At 33.8% G+C, this 27,232-nt stretch overlaps 1 protein-coding gene across 1 annotated transcript in view; it reads right to left on the bottom strand.

Moving 5' to 3' along the window:
* Vav (Vav guanine nucleotide exchange factor) overlaps positions 1 to 27,232 on the bottom strand; it is a 339,372-nt gene that overhangs the window by 185,900 nt on the left and 126,240 nt on the right. Inside the window, exons 6-8 of the mRNA XM_090414835.1 lie at positions 20,925 to 21,035; positions 16,172 to 16,240; positions 2,718 to 2,918 (exon numbers count right to left, since the gene is read on the bottom strand). Of these exons, the coding sequence (XP_090270961.1) occupies positions 2,718 to 2,918; positions 16,172 to 16,240; positions 20,925 to 21,035 (381 nt within the window). The remainder of the gene's footprint in view (positions 1 to 2,717; positions 2,919 to 16,171; positions 16,241 to 20,924; positions 21,036 to 27,232) is intronic.

Below are 27,232 nucleotides of genomic sequence, written 5' to 3'. Positions count from 1 at the left end.
ATTGTCCAGTTCCCCATTCTGATATTTGCCCACATCATTCTATTTGATATTGTCTGCCATTCAAGATTAGCCTCATATTTAGTGTTGAATACTACAGCTACTCCTTTTCCCTGATTGTTATTGCTTGAATATAACATTTTGTATTTATTGCTTAGAAAGATCTCACCAGTCTTTGTCTTTTTTGTTTCAGTCATTCCTATTATGTCTATCTGGTACTTATACAATTGCTCAGCAAGGTCCATTTTTTTGCCATTCAGGATTCTTATGTCGACAGTACCAATCTTAAACTCTGGTGATGTTGAGTTAAGGTATGTTTCTGGATTTGTTCCAGTGGCTGACTTTTTGCCATTCACCCTAGTTCTCTGATGAAAACAATGGGGAGGGGGGGGCTTTGTTTAACCAGACAATGCCCCAGCTGGCATGAAATTCTGTCATGTTGTACCATCATTTTATTTGTGGTTTAAGCCAATAAGAGTACAATTTGGTCAGCTAATTCACAAATTGCCAGCCCATTCTCATTCATTCATTCAGTATTCAGATAGATACCTAACAAGATGCAACCATAAGAAGGTGATGATTGGACATTAGGTGTCAGAAGCCCTGGTCGGTTCTCTGCATTCCTTTAAAGGCTATGTGGAGGTCTCCTCTCAGTTATACAGCTATGACCTTTAAGCACGCTGATTATATACTTATAAAAACTAAATATAAAACCTGTATAAACTCAGACACTGGAAGTGATCATAATTTAGTTGAAACAACATTTATGTTGAAATTTGGATTTAGAACCACAAGAAAAATAAGCAGACAAAAGTTTAACCTTATACAAATCAAATCAAATACCACTAAAGAATTATTTGAAACAAATCTTGCTTCTACTCTGAAATCCCTGCTGACTCTCTTGATTCTGATGTCTTACAAAGTTTCTAAGGGCATTCATTGAAGCAACTGAAAATATTCTAGGAAGAAAATGCAGTAATAAACTTTATTACAGCATTAAATAAAATATAAAAATAATTAAAAAATTAAATTTTTATTACATTTTTTAAAAAATTAAATAAACTTTGGATTACACAAGAAATATTACAGCTCTGTAATAAGCAGGGAAGATTATGACCAATTCAGCACATTGGGAACAACAACGAATATAATTACCTAACAGATAGATTAAAAAAGGAGATAAAGCCTGCAAAAAATAAATGGGTATCCAAAGAATGCGAAGAAATTGAGGAAAATGTTCACAAGAATAACCATACAACATATTAAGATATTAACAAAAATATTAATATTAAGAAATTAACAAAGCCTTTTATTTGTAAGAGCTGGATAATTGATGATGTGAATGGAACAAATATTAATTATGAAAAAAATATTGAAAAGATGGTATGATTATTCAAGTAAACTAGTCAAATGTGATGATAGCTTGAACCAACCAAATTTAGAGGGAACACTCCCAATGATAACAGAGAACAGTGATTATGCTATACTTACAGAAAAGGTAGGAGCCAGTTTAAATACTAGGGAATATCTTTAATAAAGGTGGAAGACCAAGACGGGATATTAGAACAAAAATTGCAAAAGCAACAACAGCATTCCAAAAACTAAAACCACTATGGACAGATAACAAGCTTACAATTACAAACAGATTATGTCTTACTAGCACACCAGTTAATTCAGTACTTCTATACAACTTTCACAGAACTTTTGTTTAATCACTTTTATACACAATTTACCTTACATTTTTTCCTGTATTCTTTCTGTACCTGCTGACTTACCTGACATAACTTTCAATATGATTATTTAAATTAAGGGGATATTAAATCCCACATTATTTAAGTAATTTCAATATGATTTCTGCTTTGCCAGAACAACTGCCTTTAAATTCTTTAGTCCAGAATGAAGTTTTGATGGGTTTTTTTTTTTCATTTTCAACCAACTTCATCTAAATCCTTCAATATTTTCTTCAGATTTTGCCAAAAAAAATCTTAGATTTGGTTCTTGTTCTCAAACTCTCATTTTTTTATTCACTAATATTTGTATATTCTTTCTTAAAAAATAACTCATATATTTTTCTTTTCAAGATAATATCTATTTTTATCCTGTTCAAAACCAAATGGCAATCATTTCCTATTTAAAGTCCCTTGTACAATCTTGTAACATAAATTAGTGTAAATCACATCAGCAAGCAACATAATAAGAATGTTCTTATTTCTTGAATGTGTGTGTGTGTGTGTGTTCTCTCCATGTCAATTTATGGAGATTTTTATGCTGAAACATGTGGTAATGTCATGTGTATGCCCTGAAATACACATGACAATTTCTTCCAAAACATTTCTATACATATTTGGGATTCATTTCTTCCTCAACCATTTAGGTTTTTACAAGAACCAACTTTTCCATTTATATAAATATCAGTTGTCCTTTCTAATAATTTTTTTTTTCTCTACTTCCTAATTCCCTTTTAAGAGCCCACAGATACAAAAATAAGTCCAATCTGCATGTTGAGTTTTGTCAACATGGACACTACTCTATTCAAGAAGTTTATCTTAGCATTTAGCATTGAATTCTATTAATACCTTGCTTTCAATGATTACTACTGCTAGAATAGAACATCATTTAGCAGTATCTCAGCTTTATATTTATATTCATATTAATTTATTTTATTATAATTATTCATATTTCCATGTCAATGCATAATGGCATTTCTTAAAAACACTTACCAATACAGACTGGTTAATTATTTCATTTTTATTACAAAGTTCATCAATTCGTTCCTGGGCTTTAGGAAGATTTGAGCAATACTCTCCATAAATGATAAACTTCTCTTTCCAATGTAGGAAGCAATCACTGATCTTGTACTGGCTAGATGTACATGCTTTGTATAACTCACTGTGAAATCCAGTGTGAATTTCTGCAAGTTCCTAGAATGAAAAATACAAAAAAGAAAAATTTAACATTACACTATATGACAGTGGTGTTCAACCTTTTTTACTACGTGAGCTACTTTTCTATAAAAAGTTATTTGGCGATTTACTCTCTTATATAGATAACGTTCCCCCAACCTGATATCTGATTACGCACAAATAAACAACTAAAAAAAATACACAACTAAAAACTTTGTGTATTTAAAAATTTATTTATCACTTTTAATTATTTTAATGCAACAAAAAAAAAAAAAAATATATATATATATATATATATATATTGGAATAAAGTATTTATTTCTCTATTTTGGAAAACCAAAGTTAGAAAAAACAACAGATTGATTACAAACTCACAAGTTACAGGAAATGCTAGTTGATTAAAAAAAGCTAATGTGAAATTTGGCATTGTTTGGACCTCACAATATTTTCACAGTCAAGTTGATATGAAGAAGTGGCCAATCACAGACAATCATCCAAATGATCATTTGTAATTTGGTTTCTTAATTGATTTTTTATGACGGTCATATTTGAAAAAGCGGATTCTGACAAGTATGTCGATCCGAAACACGACAGAATTTTTCGCGCAATATTAGTTAATATTGGGAATTTTTCACGTGCATACTTCCAAATGACTTCATTGTTTATTGATTTTAAATGTAAACTATTCTGAATGTTTATTATCTCAAGTTCTACTTCAGCTTGTTTATATCAAACAGCCCACTAATTTTATTTGAAATTTCTGTGATGTTCAAGTTTTCTTGAAATGGATTATTGATAAAAGTTACAATCATTTCAGTTTTATTAAAATCTTTAAATCTTGAATTTATTTCTTCCTCAACTAATTCTATTTCACGAATAAATTCTTTTAAATCATAACAAAGCATTTCTTGATTATGCTCAAAAAATTTTAATAAATATGTGAGATGTCTAAATTCACGGTCACTTATATTTTTCTTTAATAAAAGTAAGTATTGTGTAAGTATTGAGAAAAGTACTGGAAGAGAGAGGTATGAGACTGAGCAGAAGTAAGACAGAGTATATGTGTTGCACAGTGGGCAACAGCCAGGAGACAGATCTGGAGCTGGAAGGAAATGTCATCAGGAAGGTGAGGGACTTTAGATACTTAGGTTCAACAGTGGTAGAAGATGGAGGAGCTGAGAAGGAAGTGGGATGCAGGATACAAGCGGGTTGGAGGAACTGGAGGAAGATGGCTGGAGTGTTATGCGATAAGAGGGTGCCGATCAATGTGAAAGGCAAAATCTATAGGACAGTAGTGAGGCCAGCTATGACGTATTCTATGGAAACTGTGGCCCTGAGGCCACAGTTTCCATAGCATACGTCATAGCAGGATGGAATGCTTAGGTGGATGTGCGGTGTGACCAGAAAGGATCGTTTGAGAAATGACAATGTGAGGGGAACAGTGAAAGTTACGAACTTAGGAGCGAAGATACAGGAGGCAAGGTTGAGATGGTTTGGTCATGTGATGAGGAGGGAGGATGAATATGTGGGAAGAAGGGTCATGCAGATGGATGTGCAAGGAAGGAGGAAGCATGGGCGGCCAAAAAAGAGATGGAGTGAGCTGGTAGAAGAGGACTTGAGGATGACGAACTTGGATATGGTGACAGCCCAAGACAGGAGGATGTGGAGGAGACTCATCATCAACAGTGCCCCCACTTAAGTGGGAGAAGCTGCAGAAGAAGAAGATTGTTGGAAAGTTTTTATTGAACTTAACATGTCGATTAAATTTTTATCTCTACCTTGTAACTCTAAATTTAAATTGCATAATTTCTTACAGAAATCTACTAAAAATGATAAGTATAGCAACCATCTCTTATCACTCAATTGTGGATAAATATCTTTTTTTTTTCATCAAGAAAATTTTTTATATCGTTAATTAATACAAGAAATCTTTCTAAAAATTGACTTCTGCTGAGCCAGCGAACATTATTGTACAACAGAAGTTCCCTATCATCATCTGCCTGTAATTTAAATAACCACCTTTGCAGGGCTTTTCCTCGAACAGAATTTACAATTTCAAATGTAACATCCAAAACATCTTTTGTGTTTAATCTTTTACTACACAGTACTTGTTGGTGAATAATACAGTGGTACGTTAAAAAATCTGGATATTTGTCATCGTTATTACATAATGAAATGAAGCCTGATTTATTACCTATCATTGCAGAAGCACCATCAGTAGTAATAGACAAAAGTTTAAAAAGCGGAAGTTTGTGCTCTTGCACAAATTCATCAAATTCTGAAAAAAATGCCTTCTCCCCTAGTCCTTTCCAATAATGGTATAATTTTCAAAAGTTCTTTACTTGAATAATCTTGAAATACCATGTGAATAAATACCATTAACTGAGCAATATCAGTGAAGTCCTTTGATTCATCAAATTGTAATGAAAACACAACACACTGGTGAATGTCTGACATTAACCTGGCATGGAAACTTTTCTCCGGCAATTGGAACTCTTCCTTTCAGCAATTTGAAACCTTGTCTGCGGCTTAGAAGTAGTCTCTCTCAAGCGATGTCTCGAACCGAGAAGCTCCTTTCTGGAAGCAGGAAACTCCTCTCTCAAGCAACGTAGATCCGGGCAGTCTCTCTGATGGAGAATCAGGATCGGGCAGCCTCCTCTCCGACAGCAATTCTGGAATCAGGACCTCTTCTGCTTGCTTCAGTCCCTTTTTATTAGGCCTCCTCTGAGACCTCGCATGAAGTTTGGCAACCCCCCAAAAGATCGGTAAGAGTCTTTCATCTTAAGTTTCAAGTTCAGCACGCCTTTTGTTATCCTCTGCTTTCTTTTGATTGTAAGTTGCCGGCCATCGGAAAGTTGTTTGAACTCTTTCTGACTGACTTCGGAGATGTTTACACTTAGAGCCTGTTTCAATAACAATCTTTCTAATGCCGACATGTACAACTTCGGCAACAAAAACATTGCCTTTGTTTTTAACACTCTAGCATATTCTTATTAAAGCAGTATATACAGTTAGCTTCAAAAGAGTTATTTACAAAAACATCTAATACAAACTATACCGAGATAAACAAAGTTTATTTTTTTTTACAATATTCACATGGGACTTGACCTAAGTAAAAAATTGATGTAATGTGCTTTGGAATATTTAATATTTAAGCTACAATCAAGTTTTTACACTTTGCTTATAATCGCATTCACTCGGCTCGCTATTTGACTTCCACTGATCTAAATTAATTCATTACCCGGACTTATAAGAAAATTACTGATTTGACAATTTTAACGAAAAATAAATAAACATTAGCAATACACTTAAAGAAAATTAAAAATAATACAAAATAATGATAAATAAAATATTATGTTTTCAGTTTTAATTAAATTTGTAAGTAAGGAGGAATACACAAGAGATCGACCAAAAATCGCTCCGCGATCGACGGGTTGAACACCCCTGCTATATGACATACACAAGAAACCTAAATGAATGTAAAATATCAGACAAATGTCAATTGACACTTAATAAAAAATAAAACACAACATTTTATAGTTTATGTGATAAAAATCATATATGACAATTATGAAAATTATCTGAAGTATATTGTGGACTAATAGCATTTTTCAGTATTAGTCCTAATCTCAAGAACAATTTTTTAAGCTTACTGTCTATTAAAACTACTATTATGCATATTATTAAGCATATTTAATAAATGTAAGCATTTTTTTAAAAAAAAAAATAATGAACAGCTTTTTCTAGACTTTTCTCTTTGTGAAAAATAAACACATTCCTGAATTAAATTTTAGCTTGAGAAAGAAGCTTTAGAATTAGGCTGGGATTTGTTTTATCTTTCGCTTCATTATGAGGAACTAATGCCTTTTTTAAATTCCAATATTTTGTTTAGTAATATGCTGCCTTTAGTGACATGTGTAATACTGAGATTATAAAGTGACATTTATATTAGAAAATAAAATTAAAATAACTAATGTTAATTATATGAATAACATTCATAAGTGTCTTATTCTAGCCTGAGTATAGATGAATTAATTTGAATAATAGAAGAATAATGCAGAATGACATAACTGATGTAAATTAATATTCCATGTCATAGTCCTCCTCCACCTTTAATAACTACAGCTGCTATGACAACAAAACCTGTAAAATAGTCTCAGTTGTAAGAGCCTTTATAACACTGTGAATCTATCATTCCAAACCTCAATTAAGTTGAGTGATTCGTATACAAGAATTAAATTTCAGTCATCTACTTCCATGTTTAACAGAGAAGCAATGCCCAGAATAATAGTTGTGATTGTTTTGTGCATTTGAGCGTACGACTCCAAAGTTGGCCATCAAAGAAAGGCTTTATACTCTTAGTGATACACTAATGTTGGTGTCATCACATTTCAGTTTCTTTTTTAGAAGGAAATTATTCTAAAATGCTCAGAGCATTCTTGAAAGCAACTGTGATGAATTTCAAGAATTTCCATCCATATACCCTTATGAAACATACAGAACATTCATAAAACATTATGAATTTCCATTCATATACTCTTATAAAACATACAGAAACAAATTTCACATTGTCTAATGCAGTGTTTCTGAACCTGCAGTCTGCGGACTACAGGTGGTCCCCAATGATGGGACAGGTGGTCCACAGGCAGACTTAAATTAATTAAATAATTATATATTTTTTTGAATTATCTAGAAAAAAATAAATTAAAATTGAATAAGTAAAAATTATTGAAATCAAATGGAGACTTAAAAAACCCAACAAATAGTGTCAGAATGTTCAAAGGCAGAAGCAATAAAACTATATTGTTCACTTACCCCTCTTTTATTATTCGTCATTCTGCAGAATGACGAATTATAAAAGAGGGGTGAAGTGAACAACAATACAATTTTATTGCTTCCACCTTCCCTTGCTGTTTTATCAGATTTGAAATTAACATGTGTTATCCACATTTCAACCAATTGCTGGTTGTTAATTGATTTTTATTATTGAAGGTTTCTCTCCTTCAACCAAGGCTCAGTATATCCTCAGAAGTGCTAAGTGATACTTGGATAAAATGTGTCATGAGTTAACCCCATATTTATATATTTTTCGGAAACTTTTAATTATGGAAAAGTGGCTTAGAACTATGTCTTTGAAAAGAAGAGCAAATGAAACAGGTGATGCTAATCCTAATTGTGATACACGTGTTGTAACAGCGAGTAAATCTGATGCTATTAAAGTAGAAGAAACAAGAAGTTCAAAGAAAAAATACAGTAGGAAATATAACAGTTCAGATTTGGAATTCGGGTTTACTTGGTGTGGAGATGAAAGTGAACAGAAACCTCAATGTGTTTTGTGTTATGAAGTGTTTGTTGAACAAGTGCATGAAACCTGCAAAACTCCAACGACATTTAGAAACTAAACATTGTGATGTGAAAAATAAGCCAATTGAATTTTGTCAGCGACTCTTAGGGACATTAAATCATGGGAAAGATATAGTTTCGGTCATGGGTTCAATTAAATAGCAAGGCACTGGAAGCATCCTATCTCTTAAGTTTGTGCATAGTGAAAACTGGGAAACCTCATTTTATCGGAGAAAATTTACTATTTCCAGCTATAAAAGATGTGGTAAAAAACTATGTTTGGGCAACAAGTTACTAAAAGATGTTGATTTGATTCCTCTTTCAAATGACACTGTCGGTTACAGAATTAATGATATGGCAGATGACATAGAATCTCAGTTAATCGAAAGAAAGAAGAGCCCTTATTATGCATTACAAATAGACGAGACTACTGATGTTACAAATGATGCACAGTTAATATGCTACGCGAGATATGCGCATGATAACAACATCAATGATGATGTTCTGTTTTGTAAAACTTTGCCATCCCGAGCAACTGGAGAAGAAATATTTCATACTCTTAATACAGTAATTACATAATATACAAAGGGATCCAGTGGGAAAAATGTATAGGCTTCTGTTCAAGTGGAGCCCATGCCTTTACATGCAGGCATAGTGGGGTTGTTTCTATGGTCAAGGAAATAGCTCCATACATGAATTGGGTACATTGTTTCATACATAGGGAAACGTTAGCCTCCAAAGGAATGCCACCAGAATTTAAAACTGTGCTAGTTAATTGTATTAAAGCTCGACCATTAAATAACAGGTTATTTTCAGTACTCTGCGATGAAATGGACAGTGAATATATACAACTTTTGCTTTATTCTAAAATTCGCTGGCTTTCCAGGGGCAAAGTACTAACAGGGTTATTTCAATTAAGGCATGAAGTTCTATTATTTGTAAATGAACATAATTCTGATTTTGCATCACTCCTTGCTGACGAATCATGGTTATCACCACTATCCTATCTTTCAGACATTTTTTTCGAAATTAAATGAACTAAATCTCTCCCTTCAGGGAAATTCCTAACTGTTCTTGTTTAACTTTTCTCGAATTTTGACTATGACAAAATAAAGGCATTTGAGAAAACACTGGTTTTATGGATTAATTATGTAAAAGACAGACAATTTGACAATTTGCGCCTTTTCCAACATTGGAATCCTTTTTAGTGGTAAATGATATTTTTGTTGATTCTGAGTTTCTGGAAAGGGTTTGTGACTACCTCAAAAATCTGAAACGGAATTTTGAAATATATTTTCCGAATAACTTTTATAAGAAATTTCTGTGGGATCGTGATCCATTTCAGGCTTGCAAAAAAGAACAGTTAATTGAGCTTTCAAGTGACAGTTGACTTAAAATGCAATTCCTAGATCTTGGTTTGGCTTGATTTTGGATCTTGCCTTCAGTGAGAAGTGAATTTCCCAAATTATCTGAAGCATTTAAAATCGTCATGCAGTTTTCTACAATCTATCTTTGAGAAAAAGGATTTTCATCGCTCCTTCAAATAAAACAAAATACAGAAATCATCTTAGTGTGTGTGCCGATCTTCAACTGAAGTTGACCAATATTGAGCCAGATATCCAGCAACTGTGAAAGGGCCGAGAAACTCAACCATCCCATTAAAAGTAGTAACATAATTATATCATATTATTTATTTGTTTAATAAAAATTAAAACTTTGTTCAATGATGATACACTTTCAATCGTTTACTTCCAATTTAATTATGTTTCTGTATGTATCCAAAACATGCTTTTAAATTTATTATGTTATAAATGGCATAGTTTTTTCGAAATGTTGGTAATTCCTATATAGGTTTTTTAAAAAATTACAAAAAGTCAAAACGACGTATAGGGAAATAAATTAAAGACACTACGTTTATTTTTGAAGTAAAACTTTAATTTCGACATTTTAAAATGTTATTTTTCTTGCTTTTCTATTCGCAAAATCGATGACATTGTCGAAGTCTATTTCATCACTCAGTTGCTGTTTTATAGAGAGTATGGCAAGATTTCTTAAATGCCAAAAAAGTGCCACCCGGGCCGGATCTTTCCCCTACGTCTCTGTAACTTAGTGGTTCGTAGAATTGTTTTAGCATTTTACTGGTCCTTGGGCTTAGAAAGGTCGAGAAACGCTGATCTAATGTATACCATTAGACATTCTTGTGCTCTAGATGCATTTTTCTCTAAATAATTATCATATTCTCTTGTGAAAATTACAGAAACTAATTGCATGCTTTTAGTTGCATTTTCCTTTAAATGCCTTCCAAATTTGCTTGTAAAAAATACAGAATTAACTGCATGCTTCGCATTTTACAGTATGCCACAAAAAAAAAAAAAGTACTGAATAATGACATATGTTATGAAGTAAACAAGTTTATTAACAAATACATGTTTACACATGATAATATGAACATCCACAACTATCAGTGGAATCTTGGTCAAATAAAGCATTAATGACAGGATTAGATGCTAGAAATGGGTACTTTGTCTTTCAAGACAGGTTTCACATGTGCTATGAAAGTTCTCTGTCACTGTGGAGAACAAGGGTAGAGACATCTGCTGGACATACTGGGAAATTTCATCTCTTAGTTCATTAAGGTCTGAAGGCAGATCATGGTGAAATACCCATTCCTTCAACATACCCCAAACAATATGAGATCAGGAGAACGTGAAGGTTACGTGAATTCTGTGCATGAAATGGATTGTTTTTTGCACGACACATCCCATGCAAATCCTGGGGGAACAGAACTGATGCATTCTTGATGTAGCATTCACTATTCAATTTCATGGCTACACTGCCATCTTCAATGAAGTAGGGCCCAATTATGCCATGGCCAGAAACCGTACACCACTCAATGACCTATCTGCTGTGAAGAGATTTGTCTTGGACAAATTCAGGCCTCGAGAAACCAAGAAACCTGTAGGTTCATCTGTTTACATGACTGCTTAGATTGAAATGTTCTATATCCGAGAACCAGACATTATGAAGGACAGATCTTCATAGACTGGCCAGCACACACTGACCCACTTGAATGATATACAAAAAGGAACCCAGCTCCTTAAGGGTTGTAGTGCTTGCCACGGTATCCCATGTTTTGCCGCTGTTCAGCACTGACTCCATTTCAGACTGTAACACCTGCTCCAGCACACCCATGATTCTCATTTGTGTTAACAGTTCATGGTCTCCTGAAATGTCCTTTGCTGGTGATGCTCGAGTGTCGTTTCTTGGAGGCTACTACTCTCTCAAGCTCCAACCACAATTTGAAGTCCAACAGATTCAGACTGGGACTTCCAGACAGCAAATCAGATGGCGATATGTGGTCGGGCACATTCACCTCCAAGCACTGTTGCGTGGTCCTCACCCTGTGTGAGGGCTGAGTCCTGTTGGAAGGTCCACTGCTTACTGTGAAACAAGGTGCTATTAAGGGGCCACACGTTCCAGCACAGTGTCTTGATACACTTTAGCAGAGGTTTTGATTACTTTCTTACAGGAATGCAACTTGAATATCCTTGATATGTTTCTCTCTCTCTCACCCTCCACCAAACCATCACTGACATAGGGTGATTGTCTCCCCAAATCCTGGGTGCTATGACATGTGCTGAGCAACCATCTGAAACATATACTTGATCGTTTTGGCAGTTAAACGACTCTTCAATGGTGAAAATCTTTTCATATGTTAAGAAATATCTTTGCGTGATGTTCACATACCACCGGAAAAGTGCCTTTGATTTTAAGGAAAATGCAACTAAAAGCATGCAATTAGTTTCTGTAATTTCCACAAGAGGATATGATAATCATTTAGAGAAAAATGCATCTAGAGCACAGAGAATGTCTAATGTATACCATCAGACAACGTGAAATTTGTTTCTGTATGAACAAAGGCTCTCCATCCCACTCGGCCTCTTGTCCTTTAAGTAATTTTAAGTTCAAGTTAAGTTCTTTTATGTTATCCATCCATCTCTTTTTATGGTCCTCCTCCCCTTCTTCTAAATTGCATCCCATTAGGTCAACTTTCTTCGCAAATGATTTCAGTGAAGTCTTCATCAACAACTATATAATTCCCATCTCTTCCACTAAAAAAAAAAGTACTTTTATTCCACTGCTTTATTGTGAAATGAATATCGATGTACTGCAAAATTTTGCAAAGGGTAAAATTTTAAAGCTTCTCAACATGTACGTGGCATTTTGTCCTTTCAAAACATCCCAATGTTTTTCTACATCCCCGATGTAGAAAAACTGCCTTTTACATCCACTTAGTTTTCAAAGTGTCTCCTAGATTCCTTGCTCTTATGGCTTGTCTTATTTTAGATGATGTAAAACTGCTTTTTCTATCATAAGGAACACAAATCTTGCATCAAGTATCTTGAGCATAAACAACTATATCTGGCCTCACTGAACATGCCATGTCTAATAAGAACAGCATCCTCTGGAATAAGACTAAAATCTTAAATAAGAACAGATTTCTTATGGAATGTCTTTATAAGAAAACTTGTGCAATGCTACTTCATTATCCAAATTTAAAATCTGATTATCTCCTTTACAGTGTTTTTTCAATATACTAACCTTTCCTGATTTTGTTCATTTAATTATCTAGATAATTAGAAATTTCTTGACCATTTTTTTTTCTTATCTCACTATAGATAGTGGTACTTTTTTGAATCTTTCTTGTATATTATCTATTCCATTTCTGTACTGAAGATACCTTTCACACATAGGTGAAAATCTGATCATTAAAGCATATCAGCTTGTGTATTAGAAAAATGTACAAAGGAATTGGCATTGCCTCTAACTATTGGAGTTGAGTCTTGAGTTAAACAATCTAAAGTTCCAAGGGCAAAATAGTTCCAAATATAAAGGAGAATTTAAGACTGCAAGAGAAAATTATACTTACTCAGCATCTCAAGAACAGTGATAAATGTATTGAAAAAGTTGGTCAAAGACAAAATTCAGGATGAGTCAATAAGAACACGATACTCTACTGAGGTAGAATCGCTTGCTGAAGAGGAGGACTTGCCTTAATAGTTTATTCATTTTTTTAATAACAGTGACAGTTGAGTTGGATAAAAGGAATGGTTACATAATAATACTGCTAGACTTTGAAATGGAAGTTGACAAGATGCCACATGGAACACAAACTGGAGCATATAGGGGTAAATATGTAGCTGGTGATATTGATGGACAAATACCAAAGAATAGCAATAGCATATGAAGGAGCAGAATCCAGGAGAAAGTGTGGCATAGGACACTGTGCTTGAACCTCTGCTGTTGAATTTAAATGTAAATGATATTGGAAATGATGCAAAAGGAAATATTCAGTTGTTTGCTGATTATGCAAAACTGAGTAGGATAAAGTAATGAGTTCAAAGGATGATTTAAATAGGCTAAAAGTATGGACACAAGACAACTGGTGCAGTTTATTGTAGTAAAGTATAAAGTTGTGCATTTTGGGATGAAAGGTTTACAAGCTGTGTACTATACTGATGGAACTGTACTCCAGGACAATGATGAAATCAGGGACTTGGAATATTGGTGGACAGGGAGTTGAAGTCCAGAAGACATATTGCAAAAGTGGCCAAGGTAGCTGCTCATAAGATTGCTTGGCTATTCAAGAATAAACTAAGAAGCAGGGATATGAAATTTATCATTCCTCTTTATTTTTATAAGGATGTGATGCAACTACATCTGGATTACAGTGCCCAGGTCTGGTCACTCACCTACTTTCTCAAGAATGAAGAAGTGATGGAGAGGAAGAATGCAGAGGCAAGTGACCAAGATGATGAGTGGTCTGTGGAATGCTTCCCTACAAAGAAATATTAAGGGTTGTGGGATGCAGAAGTTGATTGATAGGCAGAAAATAAGAAAGGCTATGAAAGAGAGGCTGTGATTAGCAGGAGGGTGAGAACTATTTGTCACTTGGAGAGTGGTGAGCAGGTAGAATGGGTTACAGGTCTGTTGTGAATGCTGTCAAAAGACTTCAGTTTTTATTGTTCCATGCAACAATAAAAACATTACATAACCATCATCCTTCCCCCTCAACACACCTACTAAGTAATTATCTTTTCCACAGCAGAGCATCTTCTATCTTTCTCCCCACATCTCATGATTCATTCAGTAGAAGATTCTACATAACATATTATATATGTAAGAGCAGCATTTTCACAAATACAATATAGAAAAATTTAATTCCAAAAACAAGTATCTCAAAACATATATCTTGCAAGTGAATGACTGGTTAAATGGAGAAAATGAGATCAAAAATTAATTAACAGTTACTGAGATATGATTAAAACACTGGATCAATAACTCTGTTCAAACACCATTCATTCTCTCCAACTTTAAAACTAAATGAAAGGAACAGCAACATTTAGTGATTACTCAGTTTGCACTTTCAACTTGGCTAAAACAATCAAAATGAGGATTAGAACAGGTGGATGACTTTACAGGAGGATCTAAATAAATTGTGCAAGTGATGTTGCCAATTTAATCTTTATTTCAACAAGTTCAGAGGAAATAAGGGAATATGAGGTGATAGTAGACAAGGACCTGAAATTTAGGGAACACAATGCTAAAATTGTGAGGATACCGATATATAAGTATGGAAGGTATGGACCTATTATATAAGCATGATAAGGATTTGCATGCAGAAATTCACATGTGGATTTTTGCATGCAAATAGGATCACCTGGTTTTCAAGGAGATGAGGATGCACTGAATTGGATCCAAAGAAGCCTGAATTGGGTGGTGTCAATTTCTGAAATAGTGAGTATGAAGACAAAGAACAGGAAGTTTTACTTCAGGGTGATATATTATATCATATTTCATGCTAGTTGTGAGACCACTTCGTGTGCAAACTTTGTTTGCTTATGCTTGGGTAAAAGATGAAAACAAGAATATAATTTTCTTTTCAAGTATGACAAACAGAGAATTACATTTGTAGAACTTCATGAATAAGAGAAGAGGTGATATGATTGAGACATAAGATGTTAAGGGTAATAGATTAAATGTAGAAGTGATTTTTCAGAAAATACAAGTAGATGGGAATTGGAACAAGAGGCCATTCCTGGAAGCTGTATAAGGAGGGCATGAGAAGCAGGTTTTTTGTACAGAGAGTTAGTGAGTGAAGATTGCCCAAGAGCAGGTGACAGCAGAAATGTTGAATGAGTTGAAGATGAAGTTCAATGAGTTTTGAGTGTAACAGTGTGAACCTCCCATGATGAGTCATTCAACTCTGTGGAAATATGTTACTAATAAAATTGGATCCATACTCTAACAATAACTGAGACTATTATAACTATTTTAAACAAATGCATGATGAAACATTTTCTCTTTCAATCACTTTTGATTTATACAGTGATTTATTTATAAACATAAAAAGCAGTTAATTATGGGATTATGAATTATATTATATAGAACAAACCCTTATTATCCAGAACATCTTAAGTCCAGAAAAACTTTAGATATAATATGCAACAAGAAAAAATCACTATAACTCAGTCATTATCAATTCAAATCCCATCTAGGACACAAAGAACTCTTATCAGGACTTTCAAGTGGGAGTGAGTTAGCCAGTTTTATATGGAAGTGAGAAGGTTTCCCCTCTCACAAACTTAGGCTTTTCATTGTGCAGAAAAAAGCAAACTAGCCAGAACACATGCAATTACAGACATAGCAGACAATGCTGAATATATCCAATGAGAAATTTAAATATAAAAATTAAAAGAATTTTAAAAAAATAATAATAATAACCATATCACTTCAATTAACCACTAAGTTTAGTAATGGGTGGGTAAATTTTCCAACTTCCCAAACTATAGTCAATACATGTTCTCATTGAAAAGGTATATTCAAATTAATAATAATATTTTCAATTACGTCATTAACAAACCTACCTTAATATTCATAAAAATAATTTTCCTATCCTCTGCCTTAATAACTGTCTTCAGCGGCCTCATAAAATGCTGAAAAATAAAATAATTCTCAATATATATAAAAAAAACTACTAAATCAACTCTAAAACATGAAATTTTATTCTCAGTATGAAACACTTAAGGCCACTACAAACACTGTCCTAGAACTACAATTGCCAAGACTGATATTCTCTAATGATATTTTGATAATCAGAGGAACTAACATTCATTTAAAGGTATAGCTATACAACTTCAAGTATTTGTTATAGAAATATTTACATATAAACAGAAGTATTCTGGAGTATTTGTCTTAAATAAAAATCTGATCTGGCAATCCATCTTCAACCTAGCTTGTTCTTCAAAGTTTATCTGCAATTTTTCAAAATTTTGTCTTTTTTTTTTTTTCCCTTGATACAGCAATACCTTGAAACTTTCAAGCCTCCAATGACTTTGGCTGCCTCTAGTAATGAAATTACCTCATGCCTGCATTCCTCCTGGATATTTTCTACTGCTAAAGTGGTTCATTTCATTTTTTTTTTTTTTTCAAAGTAATTATTAAAAGATATTCAGAATATCCTTATTACTCTGATTTTTTTTTTATGCGGTTCTCTCACTTTAGCCAATAACATTACAACAAGCTCACTCACTGTAACAAACTACCAAAACATTCTAACCAAAGACATATCAGTTGAATTCTAGACTAAAAGATTATTATTATTATGTTACACCTTCAGGGAATCCATAGACTCATCAAGGGAGTGGGCACCAAGAGCATTGAATGATTGATTTCCTTCCAACTACTAACCACACTCAAACTTGGTTAACTTTTTTTCGTGAGTCAATTAATAGTAGACGCTCTACCAATTGACCAACATTATAGCAAATTATTCCTGAAGTCCCTACAAGTTTGCTATAGTGGGAGTCAACTATATAACCTATTATGTTTGATTCCTTCTATAATAACCTATTTGTTACCTTTTTCATATTCTTTGTTTGGAATTTGAGTCTGTCATAGGGTTCGGGGATAGAGAAACTGTAGAAAGGGTGCAAAGAAAAGTTACAAAGATTTACATTAGGATTATGGAATCCGGATTATGAAGAAAGATTGCGAATATGTGGATTATAGATAGAAATCTACAAACTTCTAAATGGGTGTTATGGAATATCATCTAATGAAAATTTTCATTATATGGAAGGTGGGAAGAGAACATGGAGGTATCCATGGCAGTGTTAAATTTATTTGCAGTTAAGAAAGGGGGTAAGAGCTATATTTTTTTCTCACAGAGCAGTGAGCAAGTGGAATAGTTTGCTTTTAGAGGTAGTGAGTGCATCTAGCTTGAATGAGTTTAAAGGAAAGCATGATAGCTGGTTTGGGTGATGTATAGATTCCCCCCCCCCCCAATGAGTCCTTGACTCTCTATCAGATGATAATAATAATAATAATTCCAAAAAATTCTACCATATTCACTTCAACATTAAATCTCTGCTGCAACAACAACAATAATAATAATAATAACAACATCCACAGCCTATCTTAACAATCCAAACTACACCATGTATACTTCCTTCTACCACGTGGGTGATAATTATGTTTTTATGTGATTCAATATTCCCTGAATCACATGACTAATCTTGAATCTCCCGTTTTTGACCTTCCATGGCCTAAGAGCTCCCTGCTTCATTATGTCTCATTCACCTGTGGTCTATACTGTTCTGAAAATCATATTAACCTGTAACTTCTTATCCCTATGTGGTTTCATACATCTAAATTACCTAATACCAAAGTTATCTATCTATCTTCTTTAGTGACTTTAATGTTCGCAATTCTAACTGGCTCCTTTTTCCAAATTCCACCACTCTGGATCCTTCCTTAAGAAGTTCTCCCAGGTACATTCTTCAGATGACATTGCTCTTCTTGGTAATTCAGATCACAATATTAAACAAGTGACAAAAAACTCCACTTTCAATCATGACCCACACTGAAGTCCACGGCACTTACAAAACCACCATTAAAAGGAGTAAATCTAACTTTGATGGAGATGTAGAAAACTCGTCACCTATACTAATATCAGTCGTGCTTTCTAGTCCCTCATAAACACTTTTGGGTGTAACTTTTGCCTATCTATGCTTCTCTCTCTCTCACCCAAATGGTAGCAATGCAACAGTATCTAAAGATAAGGCTGACCTCTTGGCATCATTCTTCTCATTTAACTCCTCTAGATCAATGCTTCCCCAACTTATGGATGTATAAGGCTCCTTTGGAAAAATTAAAATATTTCAGCGTCCTCATCGAAAAAAAAAAAAATCATAATACAGACATGTATTATTATAATATTTATTGTTTTTATATTCAATATAAAACATACGCAGCGAATATTGCAAAAATCAAATGCAAATATTACATTTTTAGCATCTTACATACACATTTGTCATGGTCTTAAAACATTTAAAATTTGTTTTCATTATTTCACAGCCCCCAAGGGGGCCAAGGCGCACAGTTTGGGAAGTGCTGCTCTAGATGACAAAGGCAGATCACTGCCTTCTTTATCTGGAACACTGTATCAGATGCTCAAATGCCTCTAGTAGCCTTCTGCCAGAAACATCATCAGAAAAATCTTTTGCACCCTGGATACCAAAACAAGCTTATGGTCCTGGTGGAATCCCACCAGTTATCCTCAGGAGATGTGCTCTTGAACAAGCACCTGTTCTTTATTGTCTATATAGTAATATTATACTCAGCTTGCATCTACCCTACAGAATGGAAGTAAGCCCATATACAGTCAATTAAAAAAAAAAAAAAAGTAAGTATTCACAAGCCAACTATTGCTCTCACTTCAATGTTGTCTAAAGTCATAGAGAAGGTCATCAACAGTCAGCTTCATCATCTGGTAAACTGTCAATTAATCAACAATTGTCAATATAGATTTCATTTATAAAGATCCACAACAGATCTAGCCTACATCACCTGCTTCTGGACTCATGCCATGAACTAATTGGGAGAAACTTATGCGGTTGCATAGGTTTCTCCACTTATTCAATGTTTTCTATTCTTGGACCACTCTGATACTTTTTTTCTTTTTTTTTTTTTTTTTTTGATAAACTATGGCTTGGATATATGGTGGGAATAAAAAACAGAGTTAGGAATGAAAACCTCTAGTTCAAGGCATATGATAAGATACAGAATCAAGAGCTTCTCAGCAAACCCACATTAAGGACCATCTTCCTTCATAATTGGATTGCCAGGTTTCACTCAGAATGTTCGCTACAAGAAATAGTGAAAGGTATTCTCTCTCTTTCTCTCAATACTATTGAGACAAAGAAAAGAATAAGAACATTAGTGTGGCCAGTTTTCACACATGGAAGTGAAACTTGAGTATTCAAGAAGAAACAGTAAGATAACAGATAATGGCCTTTGAAATGTGGTGCTATAAGAAAGCTCTGAAAATCTCATGGACAGATTATGCAACAAATACAGATGTCCTACAGAGAACGAGAACACAGAGATCTTTATTACAGGAAATGATCCAGAAAAAGATGAGATTGGTAGGACACGTACTGAGAGGTTCAGTAGGACAGAGGATACTAACAGTTTTAGAAGGAAAAATTATGGGAAAAGGATCAAGAGGTAAAAAACAAAGGACATGATTTTAAGATATAAGATCATGGACAGGATCACATGACTATGCAGAAACAAAAAAGGAAAGCCACCAACAGAAAGAACTGGAAGGACACCTCTCACTAAAGAAACATGATGACGATGATTCTCTCTCTCTCTCTCTCTCTCTGAAGAGAGTGTGAGACAGAGAAAGAACATTTGCTTGTTAATGTGGGCATTCTTCAGGACTTCTTTTACCCACTCTCTTCCTTATATGCATAAATGACTTACTCTCACTAACCTCAAATCTTATTCAGAGTTTTGCTGATGATAACATTCTCCACTCCTATAATGCACCCAACAAATCCTGCAGTGCTCAAACATCTCAGATTTCAAGATTGTCTATGATATTGCCCTAAATACTGACCTCCACAACATTCTTCACTGGGGAACAATCTACTCATTTTGAAATGAGTAGATTGTTCCCCTAAATGAGATGTATAAAAAAAGAAAGAAAGAAAGAAAAGAACTTAGTACTTCTCTGCTTACCTTTAATAATGCTCAACAGTTAAGATCAGATCTTTCTTCTTAGATTGACTCTTATACCTAGCCTTTCCTGGTATAATCACATAACTTCAGCTTCAAAAAACTTCAGCATCATTTTTCCCTGAAGATGTATTCCTTCTCTTCCCAAATCCTCATTCTGTACAAATCTGAAACCTCCATCCATCCCTGGAATACTGCTATCATATGGGGTGGTCCACCTAAAACCTTTCTAAAAATTCTTCATGCAGTTCAGAAGGGAGCAGTTTGATTGACAACCTCTTCTTTTTACATCCCTTTATAGTTGAACTGTTGAATCACCAAACGTAATACTCCCAGTCAATCTGTTATTCCACCTACTTTAGTTCCATCGAACACCCTTTCCAATTAAGTATTCCCCAAGAACTACAATATCCAACTCTTTAAGAAGAATATCGACAAATTGCTTTGCTCTTGAACCCAGCCCATACAGCAGTAGGAGTTATTTAAAAAAGTTATAAACATCTAACTGCATATGGTGCCTCCTATATATGAAGTATATGTATACTAATCTAGTAATGGAATTATACTCTTATTTGAAATGTTTACTATAATTACCTTAATTATCATATTTAAAGCCTCGATATAATTTTTTTCTGTTTCCACGAGTTCTTTAATACAATAATCTCGCTTTTCCACGGGTGCTCCTGGAGAAACTGCAGGAAATGTCTGGAGTAAAGAAAGATTGTATCATTAAAGTTTTTTTTGCTAAACTCAAGAATGCTTTAGTTCATTAAATAGATGAGATGTATCATCTCGATAATTATAAATCTTATATTTTCATACTGCAATAAATTTCTATCACATAAATAACTACTTAAATTTGTGTTAGTTATTTAAGAAATTTATTTTATTGATTACTAATAACCTCAGTCTTACAAAAAATCTTTACAAATCACAGGATGTGCATTTAACAATTTAAGCTATTAAAGATCACATATGGGGCTATAAGGGTTAGTGAAGCAAAGCACAAAATAAAGCCTCTCCTAACCAAATGTCACCCCCCCCTGCACTCGATATATATACACACACACACACACACATATATAAATAAATATACAGGGTGTTCGGGATAAATTTGACATATTTATAATTAATTATATTTTTCCGTAAGTTACATGTATTAACACACACTTCTCTTCATTTAAAAGTTTGGACCCTTCTTCATTCATATACAAGATGTCAGAAAGGATGGATAGCTGGAACCCACCTGAATCATGGAAGAGAATAACTTGTATCATGATGATTCGTGCCCGCCATCAAAATAAGGATATTACGACTGCTGCCCAATGCTCCCTGAATACAGCAAAAACAATCAGGCATGAACTAGAGACTTGCAATGGTGACTACGAGGATGTAGCAAGAAGAAAGATCCCTAGCAGACGATCTGATTGCGTTCGTACAGCAGAATTCCTCGCAAATCTGCAGGAACAGGTGTTGAAGAACCCTGGCATTGGAATTCGGGCTTTGTTCGTGGAGTTGCTAACTGTAGTCAAGCCCTGGATAACAAGGGTAGCGAATGGTAGGCCGTATGTATGGCAGCAGGATTCGGCCCCTTGCCACACCTCTGGGAAAAGTCAAAAATGGTTGTCTGAAAATTTCTACGACTTCACCAGTCCAAATGTTTGGCCTCCAAACTCCCCAGACCTTAACCCCATGGATTATTTTGTATGGGGCGCAGTTGAAAAAGACACCAATCGCACTTCCAGTAATACAAAAGCCCAGTTAATGGATAAAATTAAAACAGTTTTTGCGGCCCTTCCCAGGGAGACTGTAGCATCAGCTTGTTCGAGGTTCTGAAGCAAAATTGAAGCTGTGATCGATGCTAATGGTGGTTATTTTGAGTAAATCTTGTTGATAGTATTGTAATTAACTCTGCCTGTAATGTTTTTTTGTCAATTCATTAAATTTAATAGATACAAAGAAGATTTTCTTTTTCCTTACGAAACTGTCAAATTTATCCCGAACACCCTGTATATAAATACAAGTTACAATATATATATATATATATAGAATAACTGATCCAATATTCAGAGGAAATTGCTGAATATATATGCCCAGTCTTTGGACAACAGACAGCACTACCGTCAGACTTGCTGTTATAGCTGGTAAACAAATCAGAGGGCTTATTTCTTACTCCTAAGTCTGACACAAGTAGAAACTAGAATAGACAAATTGCAAATGAACCTTGGACCATTAAAAAATGATATAAATCAACCAGAATGATATAAAAATAACTGCCATAACAAAAAGAAAAGGAGATTAAAGAACTAAATGATTATATTCTCTGCCAGGTTGGCAGCAAAATGACCCAGAGGAAGACCAAGATATAGGTGGATTGATACGGTACAAAGTGCCTTAGATGATAGAAATATAAGATCTGATAATGTTGAAGCCTTGACAAGTAACAGACTGATTTAGAGGAAAATTGTAGACAGGAGGTTAGTAATGATGTAATTTTTTTCATGTAGTACAATCATATCCTGTACACCCCCTTGAGGGTACATGGCAGGAATTTGATGATGATGATGATGATATTCAAATATACAGTAGAGTAAAAGAATCTGAAAGACAAAATCAGAAACCATACTAATAATAACTATTTAAAAATAGTTATTGGAAAAATAAAAATAATTAGCTACAAATACTAAAATGAAAGAATAACAGAAGCAAAATTAAAAATACAAAGATGACAATACTGTTTTACGCCCCCTGAAGAAAATGAAGAATCAAAGGAATTTTACAAACAGGTTCAACAAATAATTAACAATGCAAACAAAGACAACTGCATATATCAGGTGATGTAGAATAAAGAAGGTTGACTTAACTGTATTAATAAATAAAACACTATATGGGAAATAATAGAAAACCACATCAAATTAAGATGGGATAAGATTAAATGACTTTGCCCTATTCAATAACTTGAAAATATCAAACTCCTTTTATAGCATAAAGAACACAAATACACATGACATGCAGAGGCCATTTTATAATTGATTACATAATAGGAAATAAAATAAAATAATAAACCTGATAACAGATGTTAAAGTTTACAGAAGCTTAAATTTAAATACAAATCATTTATGCAGTTACGGGAAACATAATATAGTAATGCCTGCCTTTTACAACAATCCACTCATACAAAGCTTTTCAGTTATGACCAATGCCCATTTATAATACTTTTCAATTATGATCAATGCCCATTTATACAATGCTGCATTCAGAAGAAGGTTCATGTCATGTTGCTAAAACCACAACACTCCCATGAATCAACCAACATACAGCTTTCATGAACTGACTGTTTATGATGTCATTACTCACTACATCTCTCTGTGTTTTAGTGTTTCACTATGAATTATAAACAGTTAATAATATTATTTTATTGTAGTTAATGACAGATAAAATTCAAACTAAGGGTGTTATTGTGTCCAGTGAAAAGAAGATGTGTAACCATATTACATTACATATTGACTAAAATTATTAAATTTAGTGACAATGGCATATCAAACAGTGAAATAGGCTGCAGGCTAAACTTAACTTGCACTACCTACTTTTGTTACAGTTGTTAAAAACAAAAATAAAGTTTTTAGTGAAGTGAAAAGTGCTGCATCAGTTAATACTATGACTATCCATAAAAGTGACAATCTTATTGTCAAAATGGAAAAATTTTTAATCGCGTAGATTGATGACCAAACTGATTGGCGTGTTCCCTTAAGCCAAACAATTCATAACAAGTTTTTTGTATGCAAAATTAAGTCTAAATTTTTTGTTTGCATATCTGACATTAATAAATGCTTAATTTACATCATGCATACATATATATATGACTATGTTATTAAGTCATATATATATGACAATGTTATTATTACATGCATCTACAAATCGGGAGGGGGGGAGAAGAAAAAAAGGCAGTGATTCACTATACCACAAAATTCTCTATATGATGGTGGTCTGGAACCTAATATGTTGTATAAGCAGGGTACCCCCTGTACCTCATAAATGGTTGAAGATGAAAGCAAAAAAAAATATTAGAAAGTGTGTTTTAAATAAAATTGTTACAGAAAGAAAATATTAGTAAACCATATCAAAGAAAACTTCTTTATTCTCACCTGTCAGATGATGCGTTGAGTCGCCTTTCTACAAATCTTTGCCATATTGTTCTATCTCTGGCCATTTCTGTCATTTCTTTGAAGCTTAATAATTGTGACCTTTCTTTCAAAGACTGTAGCCAAGTTCTTTGTGGTCTACCTCTTGATTATATTCCTCCAATGATTATATTTGGTAATCTTTGAAAGGACAGTCTCTGGAGATGTTCAAAGATCTTAATTGCTGTTTAAGAATTATGACTATGATATCTTCATGTTTGATTTGCTCATTTGTTTTGTGTTCTGACCAGCAAGTCTTACTTATCTTTAAGCATTTCATTTCAAATGCTCTGAATTTCTGTATTTCTTTCTGATTGAGTGTCCAAGTTTTGGCACCTGTAGGTATAATAATTGTTTTATAGAATTTTAGCTTAAGGCTTTTTGAAATGCTGTTATTTTTCCATATTTTGTTTAATTCATTCACATTAGACTGTCTTTTGTTAATTCTGTATTTTAGTGTTTCTGTGTTGTCAAGGTGTCAGTAATAAGACTGCCATGATATGTAAATTGCTTTACTTGTTCAAGTATGTGATTTTCTAAGTTTGTTGAAATTTTTTTCTCATTTCTTGCTATTTTCATTGTTTCAGTTTTTCTTAGATTGATTTTCATTCCAAAGGTTTTGCACTCCTCGACACCGCAAGGTAAAAGAGGGTAAAAGGAAGATGAGATGAGAGGTTTCGCACTCTTCGTTTAAAAATTTTATTGTTTTTTCCAACTGTTCTTTAGAATCTGCAAAAATAATAATATTGTCTGCATATTTAATGTGGTTGATATTTGCAAATTTATTTGCAGACCTGGTTCTTCAGCTATGGATTTGCATATTCCTTCAAGACAGATAATAAATAAATTTGGTAAGAGTGGACAACCCTGTATGACTCCTTTTTCTACTTTGAATTTGTCTGTTTTTATTTTATTAAATTTGGCAGTTGCCTTGTTATCTTTATAATAATTCATAATAAAGTATATTATTTCTGGGAAAACTCCCATGTTACTCCTCTTTATAAACTATTATAATTACAGCTATTTTGCCTGCTTCAATTTAGGAGTACCCCTGTTTAAATGTCATTGGCTATTTACTCATGGATTCTTAGGGCATTATGAGTGTAGATGTACTAAAAAGTATATGTAGCCTAAGGAATAGAAAATTTCACATACCTTTTTCTGGGTGTTGTGGATTTTCCTCAGTCTGCGATGTCGAAAACTGCAGAGTGTGTGTGTGGGGGAGGAGGGGTAGGCAGTTTGGTAGAATAAGTTAGAAAAACCCTGGTTTTTTCCGTAATATATAGAAACATACTTTTATATAGGGTGGGGAAAAAAGTGAAAGGGTTAATTTTTTAAAATAGGGAGGGGGAAGGGGAAAGGTGGTTGATGGGGTGTGGACCGTTTCGACTATTCGTGGTCGTCATCTGAACACATTGGGCTAATTGAGCCCAATGTGTTCAGATGACGACCACGAATAGTCGAAACGGTCCACACCCCGTCAACCACCTTTCCCCCTCCCTATTTTAAAAAATTAACCCTTTCACTTTTTTCCCCACCCTATATAAAAGTATATGTTTCTATATATTACGGAAAAAACCAGGGTTTTTCTAACTTATTCTACCAAACTGCCTCCCCCCCCCCCCCCCCACACACACACACTCTGCAGTTTTCGACATCGCAGACTGAGGAAAAGCCACAACACCCAGAAAAAGGTATGTGAAATTTTCTATTCCTTAGGCTACATATACTTTTTAGTACATCTACACTCATAATCCCCTAAGAGTAAATAGCCAATGACATTTAAACAGGGGTACTCCTAAACTGAAGCAGGCAAAATAGCTGTAATTATAATAATTCATAATAAAGTTTGTAGTTCTGAATCTAATATCACAGATTTTAATATGTTTATCATTTTATTCCTATCAATGAAATCAAATGTTGTTTGAGGTCAATAAAAATGTAGTATATAGGTAAGTTGTTTATATAAGTTATATCATCAACATATAAAAATCATGAAATACCTAAATAAAGAAATTAAAGAACAAAGTAATATAGATATCATAAACAAAAAGGAATGGAATAATTATTATTAAAACTCATGGAAAGATAATGACTTTGGTACTAAAAAAACTGGAAGAGAACATTTACTGAAGACAGAAGTAAATGAATTTTTTTTCCCAAGTAATTTAATATCAAGTAATTTACAATACTGAAACTGAAAGTTAAGAACTTGCATCATCTGCAAGTTCTTGAAGAGCAGAACAGATATGGCCTTAAAGGAGGATCTCAAGAGACTGTAATTGGGCAAGTGAGTGGAGCTATCGGTATAAGGTCTTGGAAATTTGGTAGAAAGTTGGGATGAAGATATTGAAGGAGATGGAAGAGATGGTAGACATTCTTAAAAACTAAGAATATCACAACAGATTATGGCAATGATGAGGAGGCCCCTGACATGCGAAAGCAAAAAGGTTATGGTCCCCTCATATAAGACCTTGGTCAGAATGTATATGAACTACTGTGGGCAGATCTAGTTGCCAAGCTTTCAAGGGGATGACGATGTATTAGAGATAGTCCAGAGAAGTTCACTAAGTCAGTGTTAGGTCTGTTGAATGTGGGATATGAGAATAAATTGAGGCAAAGCAACCTGCAGAGTTTTGTGAATAGTAGGAGAGAGGAGGATATAAACTGAGAGGTATAAGTTACTGAGGGATTATAGATTTGTAAGCATAGAGTGAAAAG

Source organism: Typopeltis vanoorti, chromosome 26 (assembly GCF_054136105.1).
Source record: "Typopeltis vanoorti isolate ZY-2024b chromosome 26, IOZ_Tvanoo_1.0, whole genome shotgun sequence".
NCBI classification, from domain to species: Eukaryota; Metazoa; Arthropoda; class Arachnida; order Uropygi; family Thelyphonidae; genus Typopeltis; species Typopeltis vanoorti.
The sequence above is the reverse complement of the archived record's forward strand: the minus strand, read 5'-3'. Positions and strand labels throughout refer to the sequence as shown.